The following is a 23,267-nucleotide window of genomic DNA, read 5'->3' on the forward strand; positions in this document are numbered from 1 at the left end:
AAACTGCGCGTGACTGGTTGACTGCGATGACGTAGGAGAGGGTATAAATGTATCCACGGTGATGCGCCATCCTTCCCCAAACCCCGGCTGTTAGTGCTGTGTGAGTGCGTGTGTGCTCCTGAGCTTGCCTCGGCACACATTATATAAAAAACTAAAAAACAAAAAAAAACTTAAAAACCTTAAAAACTCCAAAAAATCCACATTCCTTTTTATAGTAAAATCGGTGAAGCAGGAGTCACTTATCTCGTGGTCTGGACGGTACGATACGGGGAGAACTAACGACATTTTAACCGACGTATGTTGCTAGTTAGCTAGAGTGCTATTCACCAGCTAACGTTAACGATTCGAGCTAATTCGAAAGGCCTCGCTACGTTTATTCGATACGTTTATTCGGTCTTATTGAGGATTCCTTGACGTACATCAACAAGGTACCAAGAACGTTTTAATTCTAAGTTATTTTATCCAAACCCACGTTTTAAATTTTAGTATTTTGAGGTGGCTAGCCGCGTTAGCAAGAAGGTGACGTGCTAACGACAAGACCCCACGAAGATTCGACCTGCTAATTCCACAAATTCTTACGCCATAGCCACTGTATTCTACTTAGACCAAACCAGACCACCAAAATGAATCCAAGTGCACCAAGTTATCCGATGGCCTCGCTCTATGTCGGGGATCTCCACCAGGACGTTACCGAGGCCATGCTATACGAGAAGTTTAGCCCTGCTGGGGCTATCCTCTCCATTCGTGTGTGCAGAGACATGATAACCCGTCGTTCCCTCGGGTATGCCTATGTCAACTTCCAGCAGCCTGCTGACGGTATGTGTTTCATTATTCCTCATCCCTTTTCGTGTAATATTTCAGCTAAGGAAGGTGCTTGTGTTCACTGTGTTGTCGACAAGAGTTAACATTTTGCTAACATGCTGGCTAGCATGCGTTTAAAATCCAACTCGTGGCACGACGAACGTGTTGCGTATGCTCACTGCAGTATGTTAGCATGCTAGCTCAATAGGATTATGTCGGCTTTGGGCTATCTTAACGTGGATGTCTGGAGAGGCCCAATGCTGCGTGGTGTCAGGTAGCTAGCTGGACGAGTGAACCGCATGTACTGTTGCTGGTCACGACGGTGCAATCACACAACTGGATGTGTGAAATTAAACGGATTGAGTAATAAGAATTGATGCCATGTTCCCGATACGAAGTAATATTTTGGTGCGTGAGGTAACAAGTTGAACGCACGGGCATGTGTGAAGACATTTCCTGCCTTTCGCCATGTGAGTGGAGCATGCATGACGCATGGTGCGGCCATGCCGTGATCAAGGCTGTGGTGTGAACACATGATAAAGGAGAAGTTGTTGGGTGAAACACGAATTCAAAACCCGCCCATTTATAATTCCAAAACCAGATTAGCATATGATCTGTAGATATACATAATACAGAATAGTACAGTAAGTCGGAGGACTGACTTCTCCCCCCTAAATGCCTCGAGTTGGGTGGGGCTCCATGTCCCCTAAGATAAGTAAGACAAGTATCACCATCACCACATCTTTGGAATATGTGGAGAGATGATTAAAGATGATTTGAAAAAAAAAATCCATCTTCATTGCTGCTTTTCCATAGGCTAAAATACTCGTGAGTGTACACACACACACTCACACTAAGTTTGAGCTGTAATAGTTAGCACACATTGCTTTCTTTTTTGCTGTATTCTGCATGGACATTGAATTATAATGAATTATTTCTTGTTATACTTGCAGCCGAGCGTGCCCTGGACACCATGAACTTCGATGTCATCAAGGGCCGCCCAGTTCGCATCATGTGGTCCCAGCGCGACCCTTCCCTCAGGAAGAGCGGCGTGGGCAACATCTTCATTAAGAACTTGGACAAGTCCATCGACAACAAAGCCCTCTACGACACATTCTCTGCCTTTGGCAACATTCTGTCTTGCAAGGTGAGTTTGAATAATATGAGGAGGCTTAAAGTGATACTGCGCCATTTTTGGAAATGAGCTTATTATTGTACACCTCTCCTTGAGTTAAATGATTTACCTTTCTCTTGTTAGCTAGCCGCCAGCTGGTCTCATAGAATTCAATGTTAATTGCTAGAATGGAGGTAAAATTTGTACTGCCATGCTCTGAGAATGATTAAAAGTACGGGAGAAAGGTAAAACTCATTTTACTCAAGGGTGAGGTGAACAATAAGCTTATTTCCAAAAATGGCACAGTATCACTAGATGCCTAGATGCGTCGTGTTTTTTCTGTGTTTGCTTGGGCTTGAACATTAACAAATATGAAATGGTTTTGCTTTTAAAGGTGGTTTGTGATGAGAATGGCTCGAAGGGCTATGGCTTTGTGCACTTTGAGACTCAGGAAGCTGCAGAGAGGGCCATTGAGAAAATGAATGGCATGTTGCTCAATGATCGCAAAGTGTAAGTGTGCTGACATGTATCTATTGTTGGTTGTTAATGCATGCATTGTTTTTACATGGATCCTGATTGTATTCCTTATGACAAGTTGTAATAACCTTCATTAGATGCCTTCGGCATAAGTGTGGATTGCTCATGATGTGATTTTGCCTAACCCATTGGTATTGCCTCTTTTCCACTACCGGTTTTATGGTAGGCTTACTTGACAGTGTGACTCGGCCGCCACTTTTTGCTTTTAGATTGAGCTGTGTCGTGCCCAATTGAAAAGCATAAAGTGGCGGCTGAGTCGTGCTGTGTCGAGCTAATAGGCCTGCCATAAAACTGGCAGTGGAAAAGAGGCATAAGTAGTGCATCGTGTAGTTGTATGGTTTGGCTATTGTCGTGTTGGTTGGTGTGACGTAACTAACTTGAGCCGTGAACGGATGGCTCCTCTACAGGTTCGTGGGCCGCTTCAAGTCGCGGAAGGAGCGTGAGGCTGAGCTCGGCGCCAGGGCAAAGGAGTTCACCAACGTGTACATCAAAAACTTTGGCGAGGACATGGACGACGAGAAACTCAGGGAGATCTTCAGCAAATATGGTGATTGCCTAAACTGCATTTTGGTGATGGAAACATTGGTAACTCAAGCTGTGTGAAATGGTTCAGCTTGTGCATTTGTGGATGTTGGTGTCCAAACCATACTGCACAACAGACATATGACTGTTAGCTTGATTGCTTAACTTCCCGTCACCAATGCTATGAAACCTCAGCCTTTAGTAACCCAATAGTGCAGACGTGGGCAAACTCAGGCCTGGGGGCCACATGCGGCCCGCTCGGCCATTTCATGCGGCCCTCAGAGCCTTTCCAAGAACAAAATGCAGATTCATATGGTCACTCATTCTTAACTTGGCTACCTAAAACAAGGGTCTTGGAAACCTAAGATTACCAAAGTCTACATCTAAGTACAATCAGCAGGAATGGCATAGCTGGCAATGGTGTAATTATGTTGCCGTACACCATTTCTTATTATTGGCATGGGCAAGTTGCCTACGAAATCCGTCCCTTTGGTCAACTTTCTAAACCCAAGGCGGCCCTTGAGCCAAAATAATTGCAATAGTGGGTATGCTGCTATAGCTTCCTCCCCAGAGGAAGTCCCTAATACATTTGGCTGCAGCCTGCAATGAAGTCACCGACCTCATAGTTATCACAATGAAATGCAGTGTTAATTCAACACTTAGAAGTACTCTGGGACCAAATACACTATAATATGTTGATGTAGCACATGAACAGAGCTTTGAGCAAGGTATACAAGTGAAGGGAGAGAAGGTGCTGATGCCATTCTGTAATGCTCCACAGGAAACAGCATGAGCATCCGCGTGATGACCGACGACAGCGGCAAATCGCGAGGCTTCGGCTTCGTCAGCTTCGAGAGGCACGAGGACGCCCAGAAGGTGAGACATCGTTTCAGCCATTCCCTTGCTTTTGGACTTTCTCAGCTTTTAGTTTAGTTTAGTTTAGTTTATTTAGTTTAGTTCAACAGGGACCATGCACAATACACATTGATTACAGAAGTAAAAAGATGGCTTGTGCCAGATTATAGCTATATAGCTAATTTCCATCTGCAGTCCCTGGACAGGTAAAACAAATATTAAAATACAATAACATAGACAAGATATAAACAAGTAAGCACATCCATAGGCCATAGGTCAAACACACACACACACACACACACACACACACACACACACACACACACACACACACACACACACACACTAAAATGGCATACAGTGTGAGTCATATTTTAAAAACATATGATTAATGTTGACAAGACTGGTTGGTTAATATCCATTTTTTCACACCCCTTGAGAAGGCCTGATAATCAGTAATACTTTTTAGGTTACTGGGTAGACTATTCCATGTTTTGGTTGCCCTGAAGGAGAAGGCTGACTGAGCAAAAGCAGTTCGTCGGATTGGGAGACTACAATCACCCCTAATGGTGGATCTTGACGCACACTACTCACAACTAGTTTCGTGGCCACTATCGAGAAGCAACTCTGAAGCATTGACCAATGCACAAGGTTCTTACGACAGATATGGTTATGATTACTAAATTGATGGACTTGAGTCCAATTCCAACATTCAACTTTTATTTTCAACACTAATGCTAGGTTGGCAATGTTCAGGACTTGGCCTTAGCAAGTTTGCTCACTAGTCACCAATATCATTTAACACTGAAATTATTGCTAGCTACTCCCACATTTTACCAGCGTTTTGCTGGTTATCAGGTGGTAATGTCCATACCCTGGTAATGTGTTGTGGGTCATCTCAACATTGGGTGGATTCCAATATGCCGACTTCAGTCCTCCCTTGCTCACTTGCCTGTCGTGATGACGTAACTGACGACATCTATTAGCACTAATACATGCTACGTGCCTGTATAAGTAACTTGTAAGGTATGTACCAAGCAAAATCAAATTTGTTAGGCATGTATTAGCAAATGTCTTGTTCATGCACTTTTGCTTAGTACATGCCTTTCAAGTTACTTATGCAGGCATTAACACTGTATGTATTGGTGCTAAAAGATTTTTTTGTCCGCAGTCTTGTCAAATTCAGTGTCTCCTGTCGGTGGACCACACTGGCCAAAATGGCTGCTACACTAACTAGTGGCCCCATGGGCTCCACGTCCCTAACCAGTGGGGTGGCGGAGACAGTTGGAGCCACTGACACAGTGTGCATTCCGATATGCGGACTTGCGTCCTCCACTTGTGCTTGTAGCCTCCAACTAGGAAGTAATACGTCGTGATCACGTCACAGACACCAGCATTTTATTTCAATATCTTGCAAAAGCGCAATTGTAATTGGCATTTTCTCATTTGCAACCGGGATGGTGAATGAACACTCCCAAAGTCGTTGTGACAAGGCTGACCGTGGGGAAAATTAATTGTTTTCTCCATGGAGGCAGGGCGTCAGCCAAACGCGAGGCCAAAAGCACAAGTGGGGGACGCGAGTCCGCTTATTGGAATGCACCCATGGTTGAACTCCTTGACCTCTTCATTCCTAATGAAAGGGGGTCGGTTGCTAATAACGTTATAACCTATAGCCAGCTGTGGCATAGTGGTTAAGGGAGGTGGACTTACGATCAGAGGGTTGTTGGTTCGAATTCCACACTTGCCCGTCCTCCCTACACCTCCATCCATGGCTGAAGTGGCCTTGAGCAAGGCACCTAACCCCACATTACTCCAGGGACTGTAACAGACTGTTGCTAAAAAACAAAAAACAAAAAAAAAAACACACACACACACACACGTCAGCTAAGTGTAATGTTGTGTTCCCTAGGTCAGGCTATTATTATTATTTATTCCTAATGAAAGGGCTTGGTTGCTAATAGGGATGCACCGATACTGGTATTGGTATCGGCACCCGATACTGCTCATTATACTCGTACTCGTACTCATCAAGCACTTGCCGATACCAGGAACGATACTTCTATTACACGAAACAATGCAAAATCTTGTCACATTCTGTGGACTTGAAAGCAGCATGGAAAAAAGTGCCACCTCATACCGGTACATTTACTAACATTCAAATCTACATGGAAATAGACAGTAAAAATATCACAAGTGGAAAAAAACAAGGCCATGCATTTATTTTAATTATATTTTGGTGGTAAAAGGTACCGGTATTGGTACTTGGTATCGGCAAGTACACACATTAATGTACTCGTACTTGAATCAGTTTTCAAAAAAGTTGTATCGGTTCTAGGGATGTTAACCGGTTAACCGACAGTCGACCAGATCAATGTTAACCGGTTAAAATGTTCTGTCACCGGTTCACCGGTTGTAATAATGATAATAATGATAATTTACTCCCAAAAAGCCCCCCCAAAAACAATAATTTTGAGGTTTTAGTACAATAATTCAGCATTTTCCATCTGGCAACAGTGGCTGGACATAGCAGGTCCTGTCTGCGCAGCAAAAAAAAAAGACTTATGTGAAAAAGTGCTGTGCATATCAGGCACATGAATGTTGTATGATTTAAGATTACCGGTTTACCACTGGTTAATGAGTCTCAGTAGCCGGTAAAGAATTTTTCCAATTTTCGCCATCCCTAATCGGTGCATCCCTAGTTGCTAATAACGTTGTGCTTCGGTTTCCCCTCGGTCAGGCTGTGGATGAAATGAACGGTAAGGAGCTGAATGGGAAGCTGATCTACGTGGGCCGCGCCCAGAAGAAGGTGGAGCGCCAGACGGAGCTCAAGCGCAAGTTTGAGCAGATGAAACAGGACCGCATGACCCGCTACCAGGTAAGCTAAGCCAGGCCAGGGCGATCCTTGGGCAAAATGCACTTTACCGCTCGTACTATGGGTACTCAGCATTGCTTAGAAGGCTGAAGTTGCATTTAATCAAGCACAAAACGGGCAATTCGCAGTGTGCTATGGAGTATTCACTTAATGACCTGTCCACACGCTTTTTCTGAACATTTTGAATTGATTTGAAAACTTTATTAGAGACTGTTCCATTTAAAAAAAACATGATTTTTGCAGTCTTGTCAAATTCAGTGTCTCCTGTCGGTGGACCACACTGGCCAAAATGGCTGCTACACTAACTAGTGGCCCCATGGGCTCCACGTCCCTAACCAGTGGGGTGGCGGAGACAGTTGGAGCCACTGACACATTACATTGCATTGGCAAATGTGACACAATCCAGGACATAATCATTGCCAACGTCACAAGTAGAATAAAGTGCTCAGGAAATGTATAGAACAACATGTGCAGATGCTAAGTTTATTTTTTTATAAAGGTACATTAACACGGTTTGTACTCTACTTAAACCTCACACAATCAGATCAAGCATTAGTGTAGTAGTTCTAGATCATCATGTAAGAGAGGAGTCATTACCTGCTTCTTGAATGCACATGCATTCGCAATCCCTGCCAATAACAAGGATGTGAATGCCAGTTAATATGCATTTTGGGGTTGAGGTGCAAAGTTTCAGCCTTTAAGTTATTTTGATTTGTGATCTGCAGGGCGTCAACTTGTACGTGAAAAACCTGGACGATGGCATCGATGATGAACGTCTGCGCAAGGAGTTCTCTCCCTTCGGTACCATCACCAGTGCCAAGGTATCGGGACACGTTTCCTAGTTTTTCCCTGTCCAACTGATGTCTGTCTGAGCACACAGAAGCAATTCTCCCATTCCATTCATTGCTACAGTTTGCATTGCGTGTTGTCTCTTAGCAAGACCAAATATCATCACAAGTGTCATGAAACTCCCATAGTTTTCTGGTCATTGATTTGTGCACTGCTCTGCTTCTGACTGAAATGAAACATTTACACGGTTAAAAATAACACAAGTGGACAGGCCCTTAACTCAGTGCCTCTGATGGGGTGAGCTGGTAAGTTTCCACCAGTGTAGTGAATCCCAAGGACAATCTGACTTGTAACTGATTACAGTAAGTCAAGACTCCTGCACGACGTGCCTGGAAGACACAGCTTGCATTGTAGTGCAAATGGGAAAAAAAATGTTGACCAGGAGAAAATGAGCAAAGTACAGAGCACACAAGCAAAAGCAAAACTCCATGCACTTTGCTTGGGAAACATTATGTTCATTCACATAGCAGTCAGTCAGCTGTGCAGCGTTAACTGAAACTGAACAAGTTCCTCATTACATACCAAGGCCTGATGACGAGAAACTCAAGCGCATAGAGGGGCCCCCTGGGCGTGTTGGAGGGTGACTGGCATCTGCTCCCTCTTCCTCTCCCTCTCTCTCTTCCTCTCTCTTCTGTTCTCTGCTCTTCCTCTCTCCCTCCTATTGCCTCATACCTTTACAGAAGTCATGAACCTTTCCTCACGTTCAGAACCCGATGAGCGGTAAGATTATGAGATCCGAAGGCCGTAGTGACACGATCATACCTCTTAGTTACGAGAGCACTAATTACTATTTTTTATTGACATTTCTTTGAAGTTTGCACATTTCCTCTTTTCAATCTAGGGTTTTTAAGGTTTGTGGCTTTAGGTTATCGCCCAAACTAAAAGTTAACTCAAGCAAAACCAATTAACGTTTCAGTGAAGACGCCATTTTTTGGAGGTAGACCTGAGAAATGGAAATGAATGGAGAAGGAGGCTCACCAAATGGCTTAATAATGTGGAAACGTCCATGAACACACTATACAAGGACAATAGTTGAAGTGTGTTGCTAAATATCTACATAATTAATAATAATTATAGTTAGATTTTCAAATGAATTGTATCGACTCGTATGATGTAAGTACATGTTTAGCCTGACATTTCAAATCTCGCCTATGCTTAACGTGTTCTTTCATATTCACACAGTTGTAGTCAATTTTTGACAGAGGTGGGCGTGTTCTCCATTGATTTGCATTGACTGAAGATGCCTACACTACCTACACAACATGGAAGGCGCCACGATGTGCCGTTTGAATTGCTGTGTCAACTCTGTTACGTTTCACCTCTATGGAAGGCACTCGTGTCAACTCCTTGTCTGCTCTTGTGTGCTCCCGTCTCCTGTATGGAAGCCACTCGTGTCAACTCCTTGTCTTCTCTTGTGTGCTCCCGTCTCCTCTAGGTCATGATGGAGGGCGGACGCAGCAAGAGGGGAGATGGAGTTGAGTTTGATTTTGTGTTTGCAGTGTCTTTGCTGAACATTCATTATTTCATTGGTACTGCTACTTCTTCGCTGAGCATTCACCTCTTAGGTCACTCAATTACTACGACTGAGATATTTGTCGTAATGTTAAAGGTGGGGCTGCAGGTTATGATGTCAAGGTGGGGACTCCCCTCTGGATTCTACTTTAAGGTTCTATAGTCTCTGAATTATAGAACCTTACAGTAGAACCCAGCGGGATTCCCCACTGTGACCTCATAACCTGCACCCCCACCTTTAATGTTAACACATTCCTTCTTTACAATCTGGAACTTTAAAGGTTTGCGGCTTTCAATTATCGCCCAAACAAAACCCAAAATGAAACCTTCAGTCCTGACCTAAAAGGTGAATGTTCAGTGAAGAGCCAAACACAACTCAACTCAACTCCATGTCTCCTCTTGTGTGTGTGCTCCGTCTACTCCGCTCCACTAGGTGATGATGGAGGGCGGCCGCAGCAAGGGCTTCGGCTTTGTGTGCTTCTCCTCGCCCGAGGAGGCCACCAAGGCGGTGACCGAGATGAACGGCCGCATCGTGGCCACCAAGCCGCTGTACGTGGCCCTGGCCCAGCGCAAGGAGGAGCGCCAGGCCCACCTCACCAACCAGTACATGCAGAGGATGGCAAGCGTGCGCGCCGTGCCCAACCCCGTCATCAACCCTTACCAGCCCGCACCGCCCTCGGGATACTTCATGGCTGCTATTCCACAGGTAGGGTTCCACTAGCCAGGCTGTGCCGCCCTAGTGATGTCATGCAACACTTTCAGCGTTGCTTCCAGTCAGGCCAGGAGCAATGTACATATCGTTAGGCTAGGTTTCCACCACATACCACCGCACCGCCTTCAGGATACTTCATGGTTGCTATTCCACAGGTGGGTTTCCACCACGTGATAAGTGGAGGTGCAATACGCACACCAGAAAAGGAGGTGCTGGCAACCAGTTAATCACTTGCAAGACAAGAGGGGAGAAGTGCAGCACACTCCCCAGTTGCAGAAATAAACTTTTAATCGGACAATGTTTTGGCCTGTCGGCCTTCTTCAGGTCACATTTCAGGGGCCGAAAGGTTGTGGCATTAAAGACTTATTTGTGCAACTCGGGAGTGTGCGGCACTGCTCTCCTCTTGCATAGGTTAACTGAAACTGAACAAGTTCCTCATTACATACCAAGGCCTGATGACGAGAAACTCAAGCGCATAGAGGGCCCCCTGGGCGTGTTGGGAGGGTGACTGGCATCTGCTCCCTCTTCCTCTCTCTCTTCCTCTCTCCTCTGTTCTCTGCTCTTCCTCTCTCCGTCCTATAGCCTCATACCTTTACAGAAGTCATGAACCTTTCCTCACGTTCAGAACCCGATGAGCGGTAAGATTATGAGATCCGAAGGCCGTAGTGTCAGGCCCTAAATATATTGATGCCAGAACCAACTTCCTGTCCAAATTAGAACTGCCCCAACAGCATCTTCTTAAAAAAGGCTTTATTCTCATCTACCTTTTGTGACCGTTAATTGCATACCATCTATAACACGATAGTTTCTTTTTCTGCTCTTTTCTCTACTCTTAAGCACATTGAATGACATTTATGTATGATAATATGCTATGTAAGTATAATTGACCATCTCCCCCCTCTTCTCTCCTTCCTGCTTGTGTTGTGTTGTAGGCCCAGAACAGAGCTGCTTACTACCCGACCAGCCAGCTGGCTCAGCTCAGACCCAGCCCTCGCTGGACCACACAGGGAGTCAGGCCACAGCGTAAGTCCCACACGCCACACGCAGCATACCAGAGGCTAACATGGATCGGCTTTACCAATGGGAATGCTTGAATGTTTTGCCTTCTGCCTGTACGGACATACTCTTGTCTCCTCAATCGCTTGTATCGCTTGCTGCTACACTCTGTCGCCTGAATCGCATCGCCGCTGGTGCATTTCTGCGGTAACATGGATCGGCTTTATTTTAATGTCAGACACCTTCATGTCCCTGGGGATTACTAAAAGTTCTCTACTCTACTTTGCTTCCTGCAGATTTCCAGAACATGCCTGGCGCCATGAGGTCCCAGGCTCCTCGCCCACAGACCTTCAGCACAGTCCGACCATCAGCACAGGTCCCTCGCATGGTCTCCGCTCAGCGCGTCCGTAAGTACCCTCCTCCCAGTCCACAACCCTGCCGTCCTGCTGTCCTACCTCCCCGTTCTCACGAAACCTGAAAGCTAATTTATAGCCCAAGAGAGAAGCGTTTAGTTCATCCATTTCTTATTTAGCAGTTCAGAGTTTTGCGTTATATTTTCCTGGCCTCTGTATACAAAGTTTCTTTGCTCAATGGTGTATATCCATTTTGGAACATTATGGGAGATTGACATTTTTGTATTGAGCATTCCATTGCATCTACCTCCTTGTCCTCTCTAGTTAGGCCGTATAACAAATGTGTGCTTTATATGAGCTTTATCAAATGCCTGTTACAGTACAAATTCACCATTTATAATAGAAGTGTGATGTGCACTTTACTACATATATACAGTATAACAGAGGGACCATTGGGTTAATGTCATGCAGGTCTCGATTTTGCCCCGAGGGGCGTAATTGCGCATTTCGGTTATTCAATTGTCCTCTCTAGTTAGGCTGTATAACGTGTGTTATATGATTAACCTTCCTCCTCTTCCTCCTCTTCCTCCTCTGTGCAGCTCAGTCAGTGGGCCCTCGCCCTGCCACAGCAGCCCAGGCGGTGGCGGCAGCAGCAGGCCCCCGCGGCGTGCCCCAGTACAAGTACGCCCCTGGAGTACGCAACCCCCAGCAGCACATGAACACACAGCCACAGGTTGCCATGCAACAGGTACGTTCAAAAGTGGAGGAGACACGCGCACACCAGAGATATTGTAGACAGAGATGAGATCAAGGGGGGGCGTTGGGAGCAGGGCAGGATTAATGCACAGGCTAGATATGGCTGCAGCCTAGGGCCCCCCCAACCTTCCAGGGGGCCCCCTGATTGGCCAAAAGTGAAAAATTGCAGAATTGTGACTTGATGCAATGTTGAAAAATATATAGTGTTTTATTCAATACAGTTGGTAGACATATAATCCTCAATCTCTAGCTCACAATTATGACACCATCTATGTAAATTTGTGGGGAAAAAATTGCCTTCTGGGGTGCCCCACAGCAACCCGTAGCCTAGGGGCCCCAGGCCATCTTAATGGGGCCCTGGTTGGGAGGTTTACGATGAGGTTCCGGGGGCGTTTGATCAAAAAAAAGGTGGACAGCCACTGTAATAGAAGACTTCAGCTGTGTTTTCCATGTGTACTGATGGCTGTTGTGTCTTATTGTGTTGCAGCCTGCTGTGCATGTGCAGGGCCAGGAGCCCCTGACTGCCTCCATGCTGGCCGCTGCCCCTCCACAGGAGCAGAAGCAGATGCTGGGTGAGTACAGTCACACACACACACACACACACACACACACACACACACACACACACACACACTACATGGGGGACACATAACCACACGACACATCTTGTAGTAGAGCAAGAGATCAAGCCTGGGGTGGATTTCTCAAAACCAAAGTTGCTTACTACATTAGCTACTTTGCTGTTTTCCATGCATTTTCCCATTGGCAACTACCGAACAGGCTAACAACTATTCTTTTGAGAAATGCACCCCTGTACTTTTACGGGATCCATGTGCTAAAACTCATTCCTAACCCTAACCTTTCAGTGAATGTGTCCACAAACCTAAACCTCTCGGTAAAGAAATGTTTAGGGGGGAAAAACATGGCCTTCCTTTGGCATGCCATTTTGGCACGTCACTACATTATCTAACTCCTACACTGTCATGCTCAGGTATTAACCCATTTTGCCCTAAGCCCTTTTTGGGAATGGGTGCCCTCTGCTTATTAAATACTAAATATCTCAGCCTACGAAGCACAAACAAGCATGAAATAGGTTGCGTTTAAAATCTAGAACCTTCATTTTGCACTAGTATAGTGTTCATTGAGCTCTAACATGCCCACATCTTTAATAAAACAGCTCAAATATCAAGAACTTGAATGCAGCGTATATGTCGCTCCAGGACACAATGGGTTAACTGTAGGGCTGTAACGATTCAACTCACGATTCGGTTTGTATCACGATTCATGACCTACGGTTCGATACACCCCTCGATTTTACATTTGCCAAAATAATAATCTTTATGAATAAAAACTATGATGGTTCAAAGGTAGAATAGGTTACAAGAGGCTACAAATATTTTTTAAAAGTTTCTATATAATAATGATGATGCTTGGAAGCACCATCACTTCATATCATGTGGTTGTTTTCTGGGCAGATGGGTATCAAAACGTTAAAAGGGCGCATCACGATACTGCCTCTTTGTATCACGATTTCTCGGTTCGATACAATATCGTTACAGCCCTAGTTTACTGAACTTGTTTGTGTGTGTGCGTGCAGGTGAGCGTCTGTTCCCACTCATCCAGAACATGCACCCAACGCTGGCCGGCAAGATCACCGGCATGTTGCTGGAGATCGACAACTCAGAGCTGCTCCACATGCTGGAGTCTCCAGAGTCTCTCCGCTCCAAGGTGAGTCATATTACGCAACGCTTTTACCAAACTAGGGGCCTCATGGACAAAAATCTTGCATACACGCACAAAAAAGCTGATACATGCATAACTTTTTACGCAAATGATCAGATGCACTGCGATTGACTTCACATAAATGTGTACATGCATTGAATTTCATGAGAAATTGGCTTAACCATGAGAATGTGCACAAAGATCTACATTATGCATGGATTGATGCATCTGATGCGCAAAGATTCAGTAGGAAAGCCACTGAAGTCTGAGTACACGAGGCCCCAGGAAATCTGAAGCCTATTGTACTTTGTATCGAATATCTAAAACCTGTTTCATCTCAATGGAAATGATAATGTAGCTATAAGCAGGGCTCTAAATTAACACCAGCCAGCCGCCCAAATACTGGTGAAAATTCAGTTTGGCTGGTAAAGAAGAAAACTTAGTAGCAACTTTGACCCAATAGTACCGCAAGTGCCTGTTTGGCTAGTAACATTAACATCTACTAGCCGTGTTGGCTGGTGATGAAAACAGTTCATTTGGAGCCCTGGCTGCAAGTGTTCAGCGGTAAGAACAATGAGAATGTATCTAAGTGTTGGTGTTGTTGTTAAGCAGTGTGTGTGCATGTGTTCCTGCAGGTGGATGAGGCCGTGGCGGTGCTCCAGGCTCACCAGGCCAAGGAGGCCGCACAGAAGAACACCAACTCCGCTGGAGTCCCAAACGTCTAAGCCAAGGTGAGGGGAGAGCCCCGCCCCGCCCGCCATGGAGGCGGTGGCCAAAGTTGGCATTTGTGAGGGGCACCTTCTTTTTTTTTTCTCTCCACTCGGGAGTTTTCAGAGTTTCCACAGAGAGCAAGATGGTTAAATGTCAAGCCCAGTATGGTAGTAGACCTACAGTAAAGTGAAAGTTGTTTCCCCAAACCACTGGTCATTCAGCTTTTATCGTGTCGATCAAAAAGATTAGTGAGGGCCTCTGCACACCGGTTTCCGAAAACGTGCAGAGCACTGTTCTGCCAACGTTCGATTCCACTGGTTTCAATACAACCCCGCACAACGGCGTGGATGTTGGCAGCCGATTACAGGAGAATTCTATTGTGTCTGAGCTGCCCCTTGATTATCCATGCTCTGCTGTGATGAAATTCATTGTTGTCTGCGCCAGTGTTGGGGGTTAACCAGACTTGTGGGAGGTGGTACTGCTCCGCAGTGCTGTGGGAAGTGGTGTGCGGAGGCCCTTATGGGCATAGTGTTCCACATCACTGTACTGTACTGAACTGTCAGGTCATGTGCTCACTTGGGTGATGTCATTTCCTGTTGACTAATTCATGTTTTTTTTTTTTTGTCCTCTTTTTCAGTTCACGGGAATGGGGAACCCTTGAAACTTGCTTCACCGATAAAAAAAATTAAACATTGAAAAAATGAAAACACACAAAACATTGCAAAACGATCTTAAAACATTTTAAAAAAAGGAAAGGAAACTAGATCAGCCAGGTCTGGAAATGAGAACGCTAGGCCTTGTTCATTTAATTAAAAAAAATACTGAAAAAAAGAGAAAAAATTAAAACATAAAAAATGTAAAATCTGGTTAAAAGAATATTCCAGAAAAAAAAGGGGTTAGCAACCCAACAGCATTCCTTCCTTGTTTTATTCCTTTTACTTTTGTGAAAAGCCAAGAGCTCTGGTGGTAGTTGGAGAGAGCTGAAGACTTGGCATTGTGAAGATTCTGAATTAAATTTGCTTGCTGAAATAAAAACCTATTAAAACATACAGCTGTCCTGTGTTTTAATAATTTAGGGCTGAAAGATGGTGCCAGACCAAAGCAAGCAAGGACTAATAAAAGGTGGGATTAATTTACTGTAAATGGATGAATCATTATGGTGTGCGTATTTAACAGCAGGTGAGCATACAGTGCATTGTGCAGCACATGAAAAATAAGTGGAATTAATTTACTGTACATGGGGTAAATAATTGTATTTTATTATAACCGTAGATGAGCATTGAGTGGATTGTGCACCACATGAAAAAAGTACTACTGGGAATACCGTTGGGGCTAAAGAATAACCCACTCGTATCATAAAGGCCAAATGTTTTTTTTGTCCATTAAGGTTGCCAAATTGGGTAACGCTTCACTTGATTTCGGTGTCATAAGCATGTCATTACAGTGCCATACTAGTGTCATGAGACAGTTATGCACGTGTCATAAACATTATGTCCATGTCATGAACATTTTATGACTGTTGGCCTTCAGTGACATTCGGTTATGGCAGAGAAGTCTTCAGTGGCCTTCAGTGATTCGGTTATGGCAAAGAAGTCACTGAAGGCCAACAGCATAAAGCATAGAAGTGGAGACTTACTGGCTTGTATCCTGTTGTGTAACAGCCTTCCTCTGCCCCGCCAGCCTGCAGTTTGCCTGGTTAACACCAGACCTAATCACAAGTGAGATTAGGTCTGGGGAGTTGCCTATTGTAAATTCCGTAGGGGAGAGAATACTTGGCTATTATGACACACTGCCCTGCTCTCTGATAGGGCAGAGAAACTGTTAAGGTCGGAATGCTTGGCCATTATGACACAGTGCCCATGATCTTGGACGTTATGAGTCATCCTCACCAGACTGTCTTTCAGATCGAAACGATTGTGTAGAACTAAAGGCAGTATGGGAGTTCCCAGGCTAGCCTGCAGTAGCTTTAACAAGTGTTCTGTAACAGGGTTCCCACAGGTCATGGAATTTCTGGAACATCATGGAATTTCATAAAAGTTTTTCCAGTCATGGAATTTGACAATTTTGAATGCACAGTCATGGAATATCATGGAATTTTCTTAACAGCTGTTTAGAGGCAAGGCAAAAACCTTTTTGTTTGGTGTATAACATTGTTTCTTACTGATTATACTACAACGCTTTGCCACAGACAGTTTGGTTTCTCACTGTAATGTGCAACATTCTAGAAGGCAATGACCCCACTGAACTCTGGCGGTGGCTCGGCGTCGTCTCGAGGGGTGAAGATAATCTTAAGTTTTTACACTTTTACGGAAGTGGTCATGGAAATTCGGTTTTACAACTTTTACTAGCCACTGTGACCCATTAGTAAGTGTGGCTATGTCTCAAATGACGCACTTTTGTCAGTGCACTGATGTCTTTAGTGCATAGTGTCGTGGAAAAATTTGAGCACAATGCACTGTGCCCTCTCTGGAAGTGACGGATGAGCATGGCATTAGCTCGCCAAAATAAGAGTTGGCTACTGTTTACAATGCACAGCGCCTGGTGATTGTATTTCCATGTCCTTCACCCCAAAGGACAGCAATCACATGCAATACTTTTGTTGGCATGAAAAGGTTGGTGTCCCATCAACATTACTTACAGAATTAGGAGACTGTTGACCAAACTCTTCTACTGAACTGACTGCCACATTTCCTCCGTGTCATAGTCAACATGGCTGCCCTTTAGTGCGTGCAGTGTCCATCATTCAAGCACTGCATTTTTCCGCCATTGTTAGGGGATCATCCTGGCACTTTCAGTGCACTGGCTCAACTGAAATGTTGAGAGTGAGCGCCCTAGGCACTGAAAAACAGTGCCCGAAGTGCACAAGTGCGGCATTTGAGACAGCCAAGCACTGTATTTTTCCGCCATTGTTAGGGGATCATCCTGGCATTTTCAGTGCACTGGCTCAACTGAAATTTTCAGCGCGAGCGCCCTAGGCACTGAAAAACAGTGCACGAAGTGCACAAGTGCAGCATTTGAGACAGGGCCCATGTGTTACGGTCAGGGCTATAAATTAGCACCGGCCAAATGCTGGTGAAATTTCAGTGCGGCTGGTTGAAAATACCAACTCACAAGCCACTGTGACCCATTAGTAAGTGTGTGTTTGGATAGTGAGATTAACATCCATTTATTTAATTTATTGTTTATTTAGCCGGGACAGTGCACAATATACAATTGAGCCAGATTATAGCCACACGGCTAATTTTCATCTAGTCCCTGGACAGGAATTGGTGTTAAGATAAAAACAAAAATGAATAATAATACAATAATTTGATAATACAATTAATAGGTGCCCAATGTGCAAATATAGGCCCACAATATTGCATGGCCAAGAAGGCATATCTAGTTAAAAGAATACACCAAAGAAACAAATAATAATAAAAACAAAAAACAAGATGTATGATAAAGTAAACATAAAACACCAAACATAAGATAATGACTAAAAATGTCTTGAGACCTGATTTAAAACTACTGAATGTGTTGCTTTGCCTAACATCTACTTGTACTTTTGGCTGGTGATGGAAAAAGTATTTGGGGTCCTGGTTGCCCCCACACCGAATTGTGTTTGACTCACAGTACTCAAAGTAACCAGCAGAGGGAGGCACTATGCCATATTTAGACGTCAAGAGGGTGTGTGTGTGTAAGGTCTATTCACTTCTCTCTGTGTGTCTGTGTTTTACAGCTGTTCTAGCTGAGTCACTGTGCTAGTATTTCTTGGAATTCCTGTCTGTCTGTTTCATGAGAAACTCCAGACACACACGTGTTATCCGCCACCCTCCCCCGGGATAATTTTAATGTATGCAGTTTGACATGTTTTTTAAGGCAATCTTAGAAATTACATTTGCAATACAATAAGTTATATTTTCAGGGGACCTAGTGAAAGTGGGGTCTGTTGTGAAGGTGGCCGCCTTCAATATTAGGCCTAAAGTGCTGGGGTAAATTCTGGTTCGTGTTCATATTACGGCCCTTGGAGGACCTCATAACAATTTAAGTGTCCCTTGAATGAAAAGAGTTCTCCACCCCTGCCTCAAAGGAACGCTCCACACCAGAGCCCTTGGTCCACACCAAGTTCACTTACATGCACTCACACACACGCGCACACACACTCACACTTTCCTACACCATACCTTGTGAAGCAACCTTGGGTGTTTTGAAAGGCGCTATATAAAATAAATGAAAGTATTATTATTATTATTATTATTACCAGAGCCCTTGGAACACACCATTTCAGAAAATTGCTCATATTGGTAAAATTAAATATGAGAATACACTGGAGTATTTTCTCTCTGTGTTTGCATGGCCGTGTTTAATTTGCAGTGTTTAATAGTATAGCCATATTAAGCAGTGTTTAATACTATAGTATTGCCATATTAAGCAGTGTTTAATACTATAGTATTGCCATATTAAGCAGTGTTTAATACTATAGTATAGCCATATTAAGCAGTGTCTAATAGTATAGCCATATCAAGCATTTGGAAGTCTAGAACCAAACGAATCATCAGATGTACTTCTAAGCTTATAAAAATGAATGTCAAATTAACCGGAGTGCAAAACTGCTATTTAATTCTGTCCAGTGATATCCTAAAAATATAACTGTAAAAAAAAAAAAAAAACTTACTAAACTGCTATTTAATTCTGTCCAGTGATATCCTAAAAATATAACTGTAAAAAAAAAAAAAAAACTTACTAAACTGCTATTTAATTCTGTCCAGTGATATCCTAAAAATAGCAAAGTAACTGGGTAAAAGCATCAGCTAAGTGTAATGTAATGTAATGTGTGTCTCGTGTAGACAGAACGGCTGACTAAGGCTGTGGTTTCCCCTTGCTTCATTCCTCAGCTATTTGTAATGACCAGCGCAGACAGCTCACACACACACACACACACACACACACACACACACACACACACACACACACACACACACACACACACACACACACACACACACACACACACACACACACACACAATCACAGGATTACACATATTCAAACATATGAGCAAGTCCTATTGATATAGCGTTAAATTAAACTTGTTGAATGATGAATGTTGAAACCCAAAGTAATCAGTTCTGTTTGGATATATTTATTCAACCCTTAGTTTGAGTGGGTATGTGTGAATGAATGCTTGTGCTGTGTTTTACTACAAGTATATCACTTTTTTCTATGAATGCCTAATCACCCATATTGTATGTATTATTATGGCCCTCTCTCTCTCTCTCTCTCTCTCGCTCTCAGTCTCAAGTTTCAAGTTTCAAGTTTCAAGTAGGTTTTATTGTCAATTTCTTTACATGCACTGGTCATACAAAGAATTTGAAATTACATTTCTTGCTTTCCCATACAGACATAGACTAATCTAGGTAAGGACATAGACAGTATAGACATAGACAGTACTTATACATGGACTTAAAGGGACAGTTTGGTCAATTTCAACATGCAGTTGTATTGCTCACGCTACCCTTGACTTGTCAGTGCCTGAGATTTTTTTTTCTTCTTCTTCAGCCGTTTCCGAGATCCTGGTCATTGTAATGGGGGCAGCTCTTTGTTTACATTTAAAAAAAAACATTTTTATTTATTCCCAAAAGCATCCAAAAGGTTATAAAACATCAGCAGACAACTAGCAAACAGCAGTACCTTTTGGGAAAATATTTGCAGTTGGCCTATGTTTCATTTTTTAAAAATGTAAACAAACGCTGCCCCCATTAGAATTGCTTATATCTCGGAAAGGGCTGAGCCAAAAAATGTGGCATCACCAGGTACTGACAAGTCCAGGGTAGTGTGAGCATTACAACTGCATGTTGAAATTGACCAAATTGTCCCTTTAAGACAGTATGGACATAGACAGTGCTCATACAGAAATTTAAAGTGCAAGACTCTCTCTCTCTCTCTCTCTCTCTCTCTCTCTCTCTCTCTCTCTCTCTCTCTCTCTTTCACACACACACACACACACACACACACACACTCACACACGCGCAGTGCCTCTGCCTGTCCAAACCATTGAGCAAATTGTCATCTGTTTCTGCAGGGGTGAACGAGTGCACGATCACGCATCGCATGCACACACTGAACCAGGCAGTTACCACATTACTGATTCATCATCACCTCTCTCTCTCTCCCTCTCTCTCCCTCTCTCTCTCTCTCTCTCTCTCTCTCTCTCTCTCTCTCTCTCTCTCTCTCTCTCTCTCTCTCTCTCTCTCTCTCTCTCTCCATTTCTCTATTCTCCTTTCCTTCTCTCCTGGTTGCTCCCCAGATCTCGCTGTGGATTGGCTGCCTACGTGTCGTGTGTCACTGGCCGGTCGGCCAATCACAGGGCTTCTGGGGCAGAAGCATGCAGAGTAGTAAGACAGTGGAATGTGCTGCCTGTGCACACAGATAGTCAGCTGACCGGGAGTACACACGGAGAGAGGGATGAGGAGAGGAGAGGAGAGAGGGATGAGGAGAGGGATGAGGGAGAGGAGAGCAGAGGAGAGAAGGGGAGAGGGGGGATGGAGAGAGGGACAGGGATGAGGAGAGGAGAGAGAGTTGCCTGTGCACACAGTCAGCTGACCGGGAGTACACACAGAGAGAGGAATGAGGGAGAGGAGAGAGGGATGAGAGAGAGGAGAGGAGAGAGGGATGAGGGAGAGGAGAGGAGTACACACTTAGAGAGAGAGAGGGAGAGGAGAGGAGAGAGGGATGAGGGAGAGGAGAGGAGAGGAGTACTCACAGAGAGAAGGATGAAAGAGGGAGAGAGGGATGATGGAGAGGAGAGCGGGATGAGGGATGGAGAGAGAGGTGCCTGCACACACCGTCAGCTGGCCTGGAGTAGTCACGTAGAGAGAGAGGGGAGGGGTAAAAGGGAAAAAGGGTTGGAAGGGAGATGAAGAGAGAGAGAGAGAGAGAGGGAGGAGAAGGGAAAATAGGATTGATAGAGAGAAATGGAAGAGGAGTGAGAGGAGAGAATGGTGAAAGGAGGAGAGGGATGCCTGCTCATGTCAGATGGTGTATAGTATACTACAGAGAGAAGAGGGATGGAGAGAGAGATAAAGAGAGAAGAGTAGTCAGAGAAGAGAGATGGAGAGAGAGAAGAGAGTAGTCAGAGGAAGAGGGATGGAGAGAGAGAGAAGAGTAGTCAGATGAAGAGGGATGGAGAGAGAGAGAATAGTAGTCAGAGGAAGAGGGATGGAGAGAGAGAGAAGAGTAGTCAGAGGAAGAGGGATGGAGAGAGAGAGAAGAGAGGAAGAGGAAGAGGGATTCCTGTTCAGGGCCCATCAGCTGGAGAGCTAGCGGAGGGGTGCCTCTTCATAAGCATCAGCTGGTGGAGCTTTCCTGGTGAACCAGTAGCCTGTAAGTAACAGCCCCCGCCCTGGGCGTCAACACATAGCTTCTGGTTCACCAGGAAATGGTGGAGCTGCAGAGGACTGGAGGAGAGGACGGTGTTAGAGCCATTTTCTATGTTTAAAGGGACACTGAGTGAGATTTTTAGTTGTTTATTTTCTGAATTCATGCTGCCCATTCACTAATGTTACCTTTTTCATGAATACTTACCACCACCATCAAATTCTAAGTATTCATTCTGACTGGAAAAATTGCATTTTTCATACATGAAAAGGGGGATCTTCTCGATGGTCCGCCATTTTGAATTTCCCAAAATAGCCATTTTTAGCTCCAAAAAGGACTGTACTTGGACCATACTAGAAAATATTAGTTCATTACTGAATAAACTTTCATGTAAAGGTCAAATTTGGCAATAGGCAGCCCAGTTTCAATGAGCACCATAGTTGCAGTACCTTTTTTGACCATTTTCTGCACAGTGTCCCTTTAAGTAAAATGTTTTTTTATGCAGATAGATATTCAGTTTGGAATTTGTATTTTGCAGAATTTAAGTTAATTTGGATACTTAGGAATTACTGTATGCATATTCAGTGTAATACGAATTCATTTTGTAATTTTGTAGTTTTACCTAGACACTAGATACTGTGGTGCATTTTGATTGTCCGTTAATATTACTATAAAACCGTCAGGACGCATGAAGAACATCACTTGAGAAGCCACGAACCACAGGAGCATCACAGTCTTTTGACCGTCACATTTCAGATAGTTTTAGATAGGAGTTAGAAATTCATCTTTTGTTTTGTATGATTTTAAGTTACTATAAAGCAAGACATCAAACTTAAGTTTTGGACTCCAGACTTTTATTTCTGTTTTGTGTCTCGTCCGAAAGTAACTCTGAGGTTCATGACTAGTGAGTCACCTGCACTCACAGACGGGTAGATTAGGATAGGGCAGTGGTTCTCAACGGGGGCTGTACAGCCCCCCAGTGGGCAATGGGGAGGATACAGCTGAGAGGGGGCGGGGCTTATTTGCCATTGGAGGGTGTTAGCAGGCTTACAATGAGGAGAAGGGGACGTTGGGAGACTTATGATGAGGAGAAGGGGGCATTGGGAGACTTATGATGAGGTGAAGGGGGCGTATGGAGACTTATGATGAGGAGAAGGGGGCGTTGGGAGACTTATGATGAGGAGAAGGGGGCATTGGGAGACTTATGATGAGGAGAAGGGGGCATTGGGAGACTTATGATGAGGTGAAGGGGGCGTTGGGAGGCTTATGATGAGGTGAAGGGGGCGTTGGGAGACTTATGATGAGGAGAAGGGGGCGTTGGGAGACTTATGATGAGGTGAAGGGGGTGTTAGCAGGCTTACAGTGAGGAGAAGGGGGCGTTGGGCGACTTATGATGAGGAGAAGGGGGCGTTGGGAGACTTATGATGAGGAGAAGGGGGCGTTTGGAGACTTATGATGAGGAGAAGGGGGCGTTGGGAGACTTATGATGAGATGAAAAAAGGTTGACAAGCGGGGCGTTGGGAGACTTATGATGAGGAGAAGGGGGCGTTGGGAGACTTATGACGATGAGAAGGGGGCGGTGGGAGACTTATGACG

General features: G+C 44.3%; 1 protein-coding gene and 2 non-coding genes across 4 annotated transcripts; all 3 read left to right on the forward strand.

Annotated features, from left to right (window-relative positions):
* The first annotated feature begins 58 nt into the window (after positions 1–58).
* On the forward strand, positions 59–15,361 carry pabpc1b (poly A binding protein, cytoplasmic 1 b). 2 transcript variants are annotated; one of them, XM_063186071.1, is made up of 16 exons: positions 60–816; positions 1,755–1,948; positions 2,310–2,425; positions 2,860–2,999; positions 3,756–3,850; positions 6,567–6,704; positions 7,427–7,522; positions 8,986–9,024; positions 9,496–9,768; positions 10,707–10,797; positions 11,067–11,177; positions 11,723–11,871; positions 12,367–12,451; positions 13,477–13,607; positions 14,237–14,332; positions 14,950–15,361. In XM_063186071.1, exons 1-15 carry the CDS (start codon positions 624–626, stop codon positions 14,324–14,326), a joined length of 1,941 nt encoding a protein of 646 aa, XP_063042141.1. In that variant the 5' UTR covers positions 60–623; the 3' UTR covers positions 14,327–14,332; positions 14,950–15,361. The 2 variants fall into 2 exon arrangements, with proteins under 2 accessions (XP_063042142.1, XP_063042141.1); XM_063186072.1 differs by lacking the exon at positions 8,986–9,024 and having other exon boundaries at positions 59–816.
* On the forward strand, positions 4,996–5,131 carry LOC134436866 (small nucleolar RNA SNORA5). Its single transcript, XR_010032280.1, has one exon. It is a non-coding gene; the product is annotated as a small nucleolar RNA SNORA5 (small nucleolar RNA).
* Positions 6,940–7,075, forward strand: LOC134436865 (small nucleolar RNA SNORA5). Its single transcript, XR_010032279.1, has one exon. It is a non-coding gene; the product is annotated as a small nucleolar RNA SNORA5 (small nucleolar RNA).
* Positions 15,362–23,267: the final 7,906 nt, after the last annotated feature.

This window comes from Engraulis encrasicolus, chromosome 20, assembly GCF_034702125.1.
Source record: "Engraulis encrasicolus isolate BLACKSEA-1 chromosome 20, IST_EnEncr_1.0, whole genome shotgun sequence".
NCBI classification, from domain to species: Eukaryota; Metazoa; Chordata; class Actinopteri; order Clupeiformes; family Engraulidae; genus Engraulis; species Engraulis encrasicolus.

Coding starts and splice junctions, on each gene's coding strand:
- pabpc1b (XM_063186071.1), top strand. CDS start 624: ATGAATCCAAGTGCACCAAGTTATCCGATGGCCTCGCTCTATGTCGGG. Junction 12,452..13,476: donor GGAGCAGAAGCAGATGCTGG/GTGAGTACAGTC, acceptor GTGTGCGTGCAG/GTGAGCGTCTGTTCCCACTC. Junction 13,608..14,236: donor CAGAGTCTCTCCGCTCCAAG/GTGAGTCATATT, acceptor GTGTTCCTGCAG/GTGGATGAGGCCGTGGCGGT.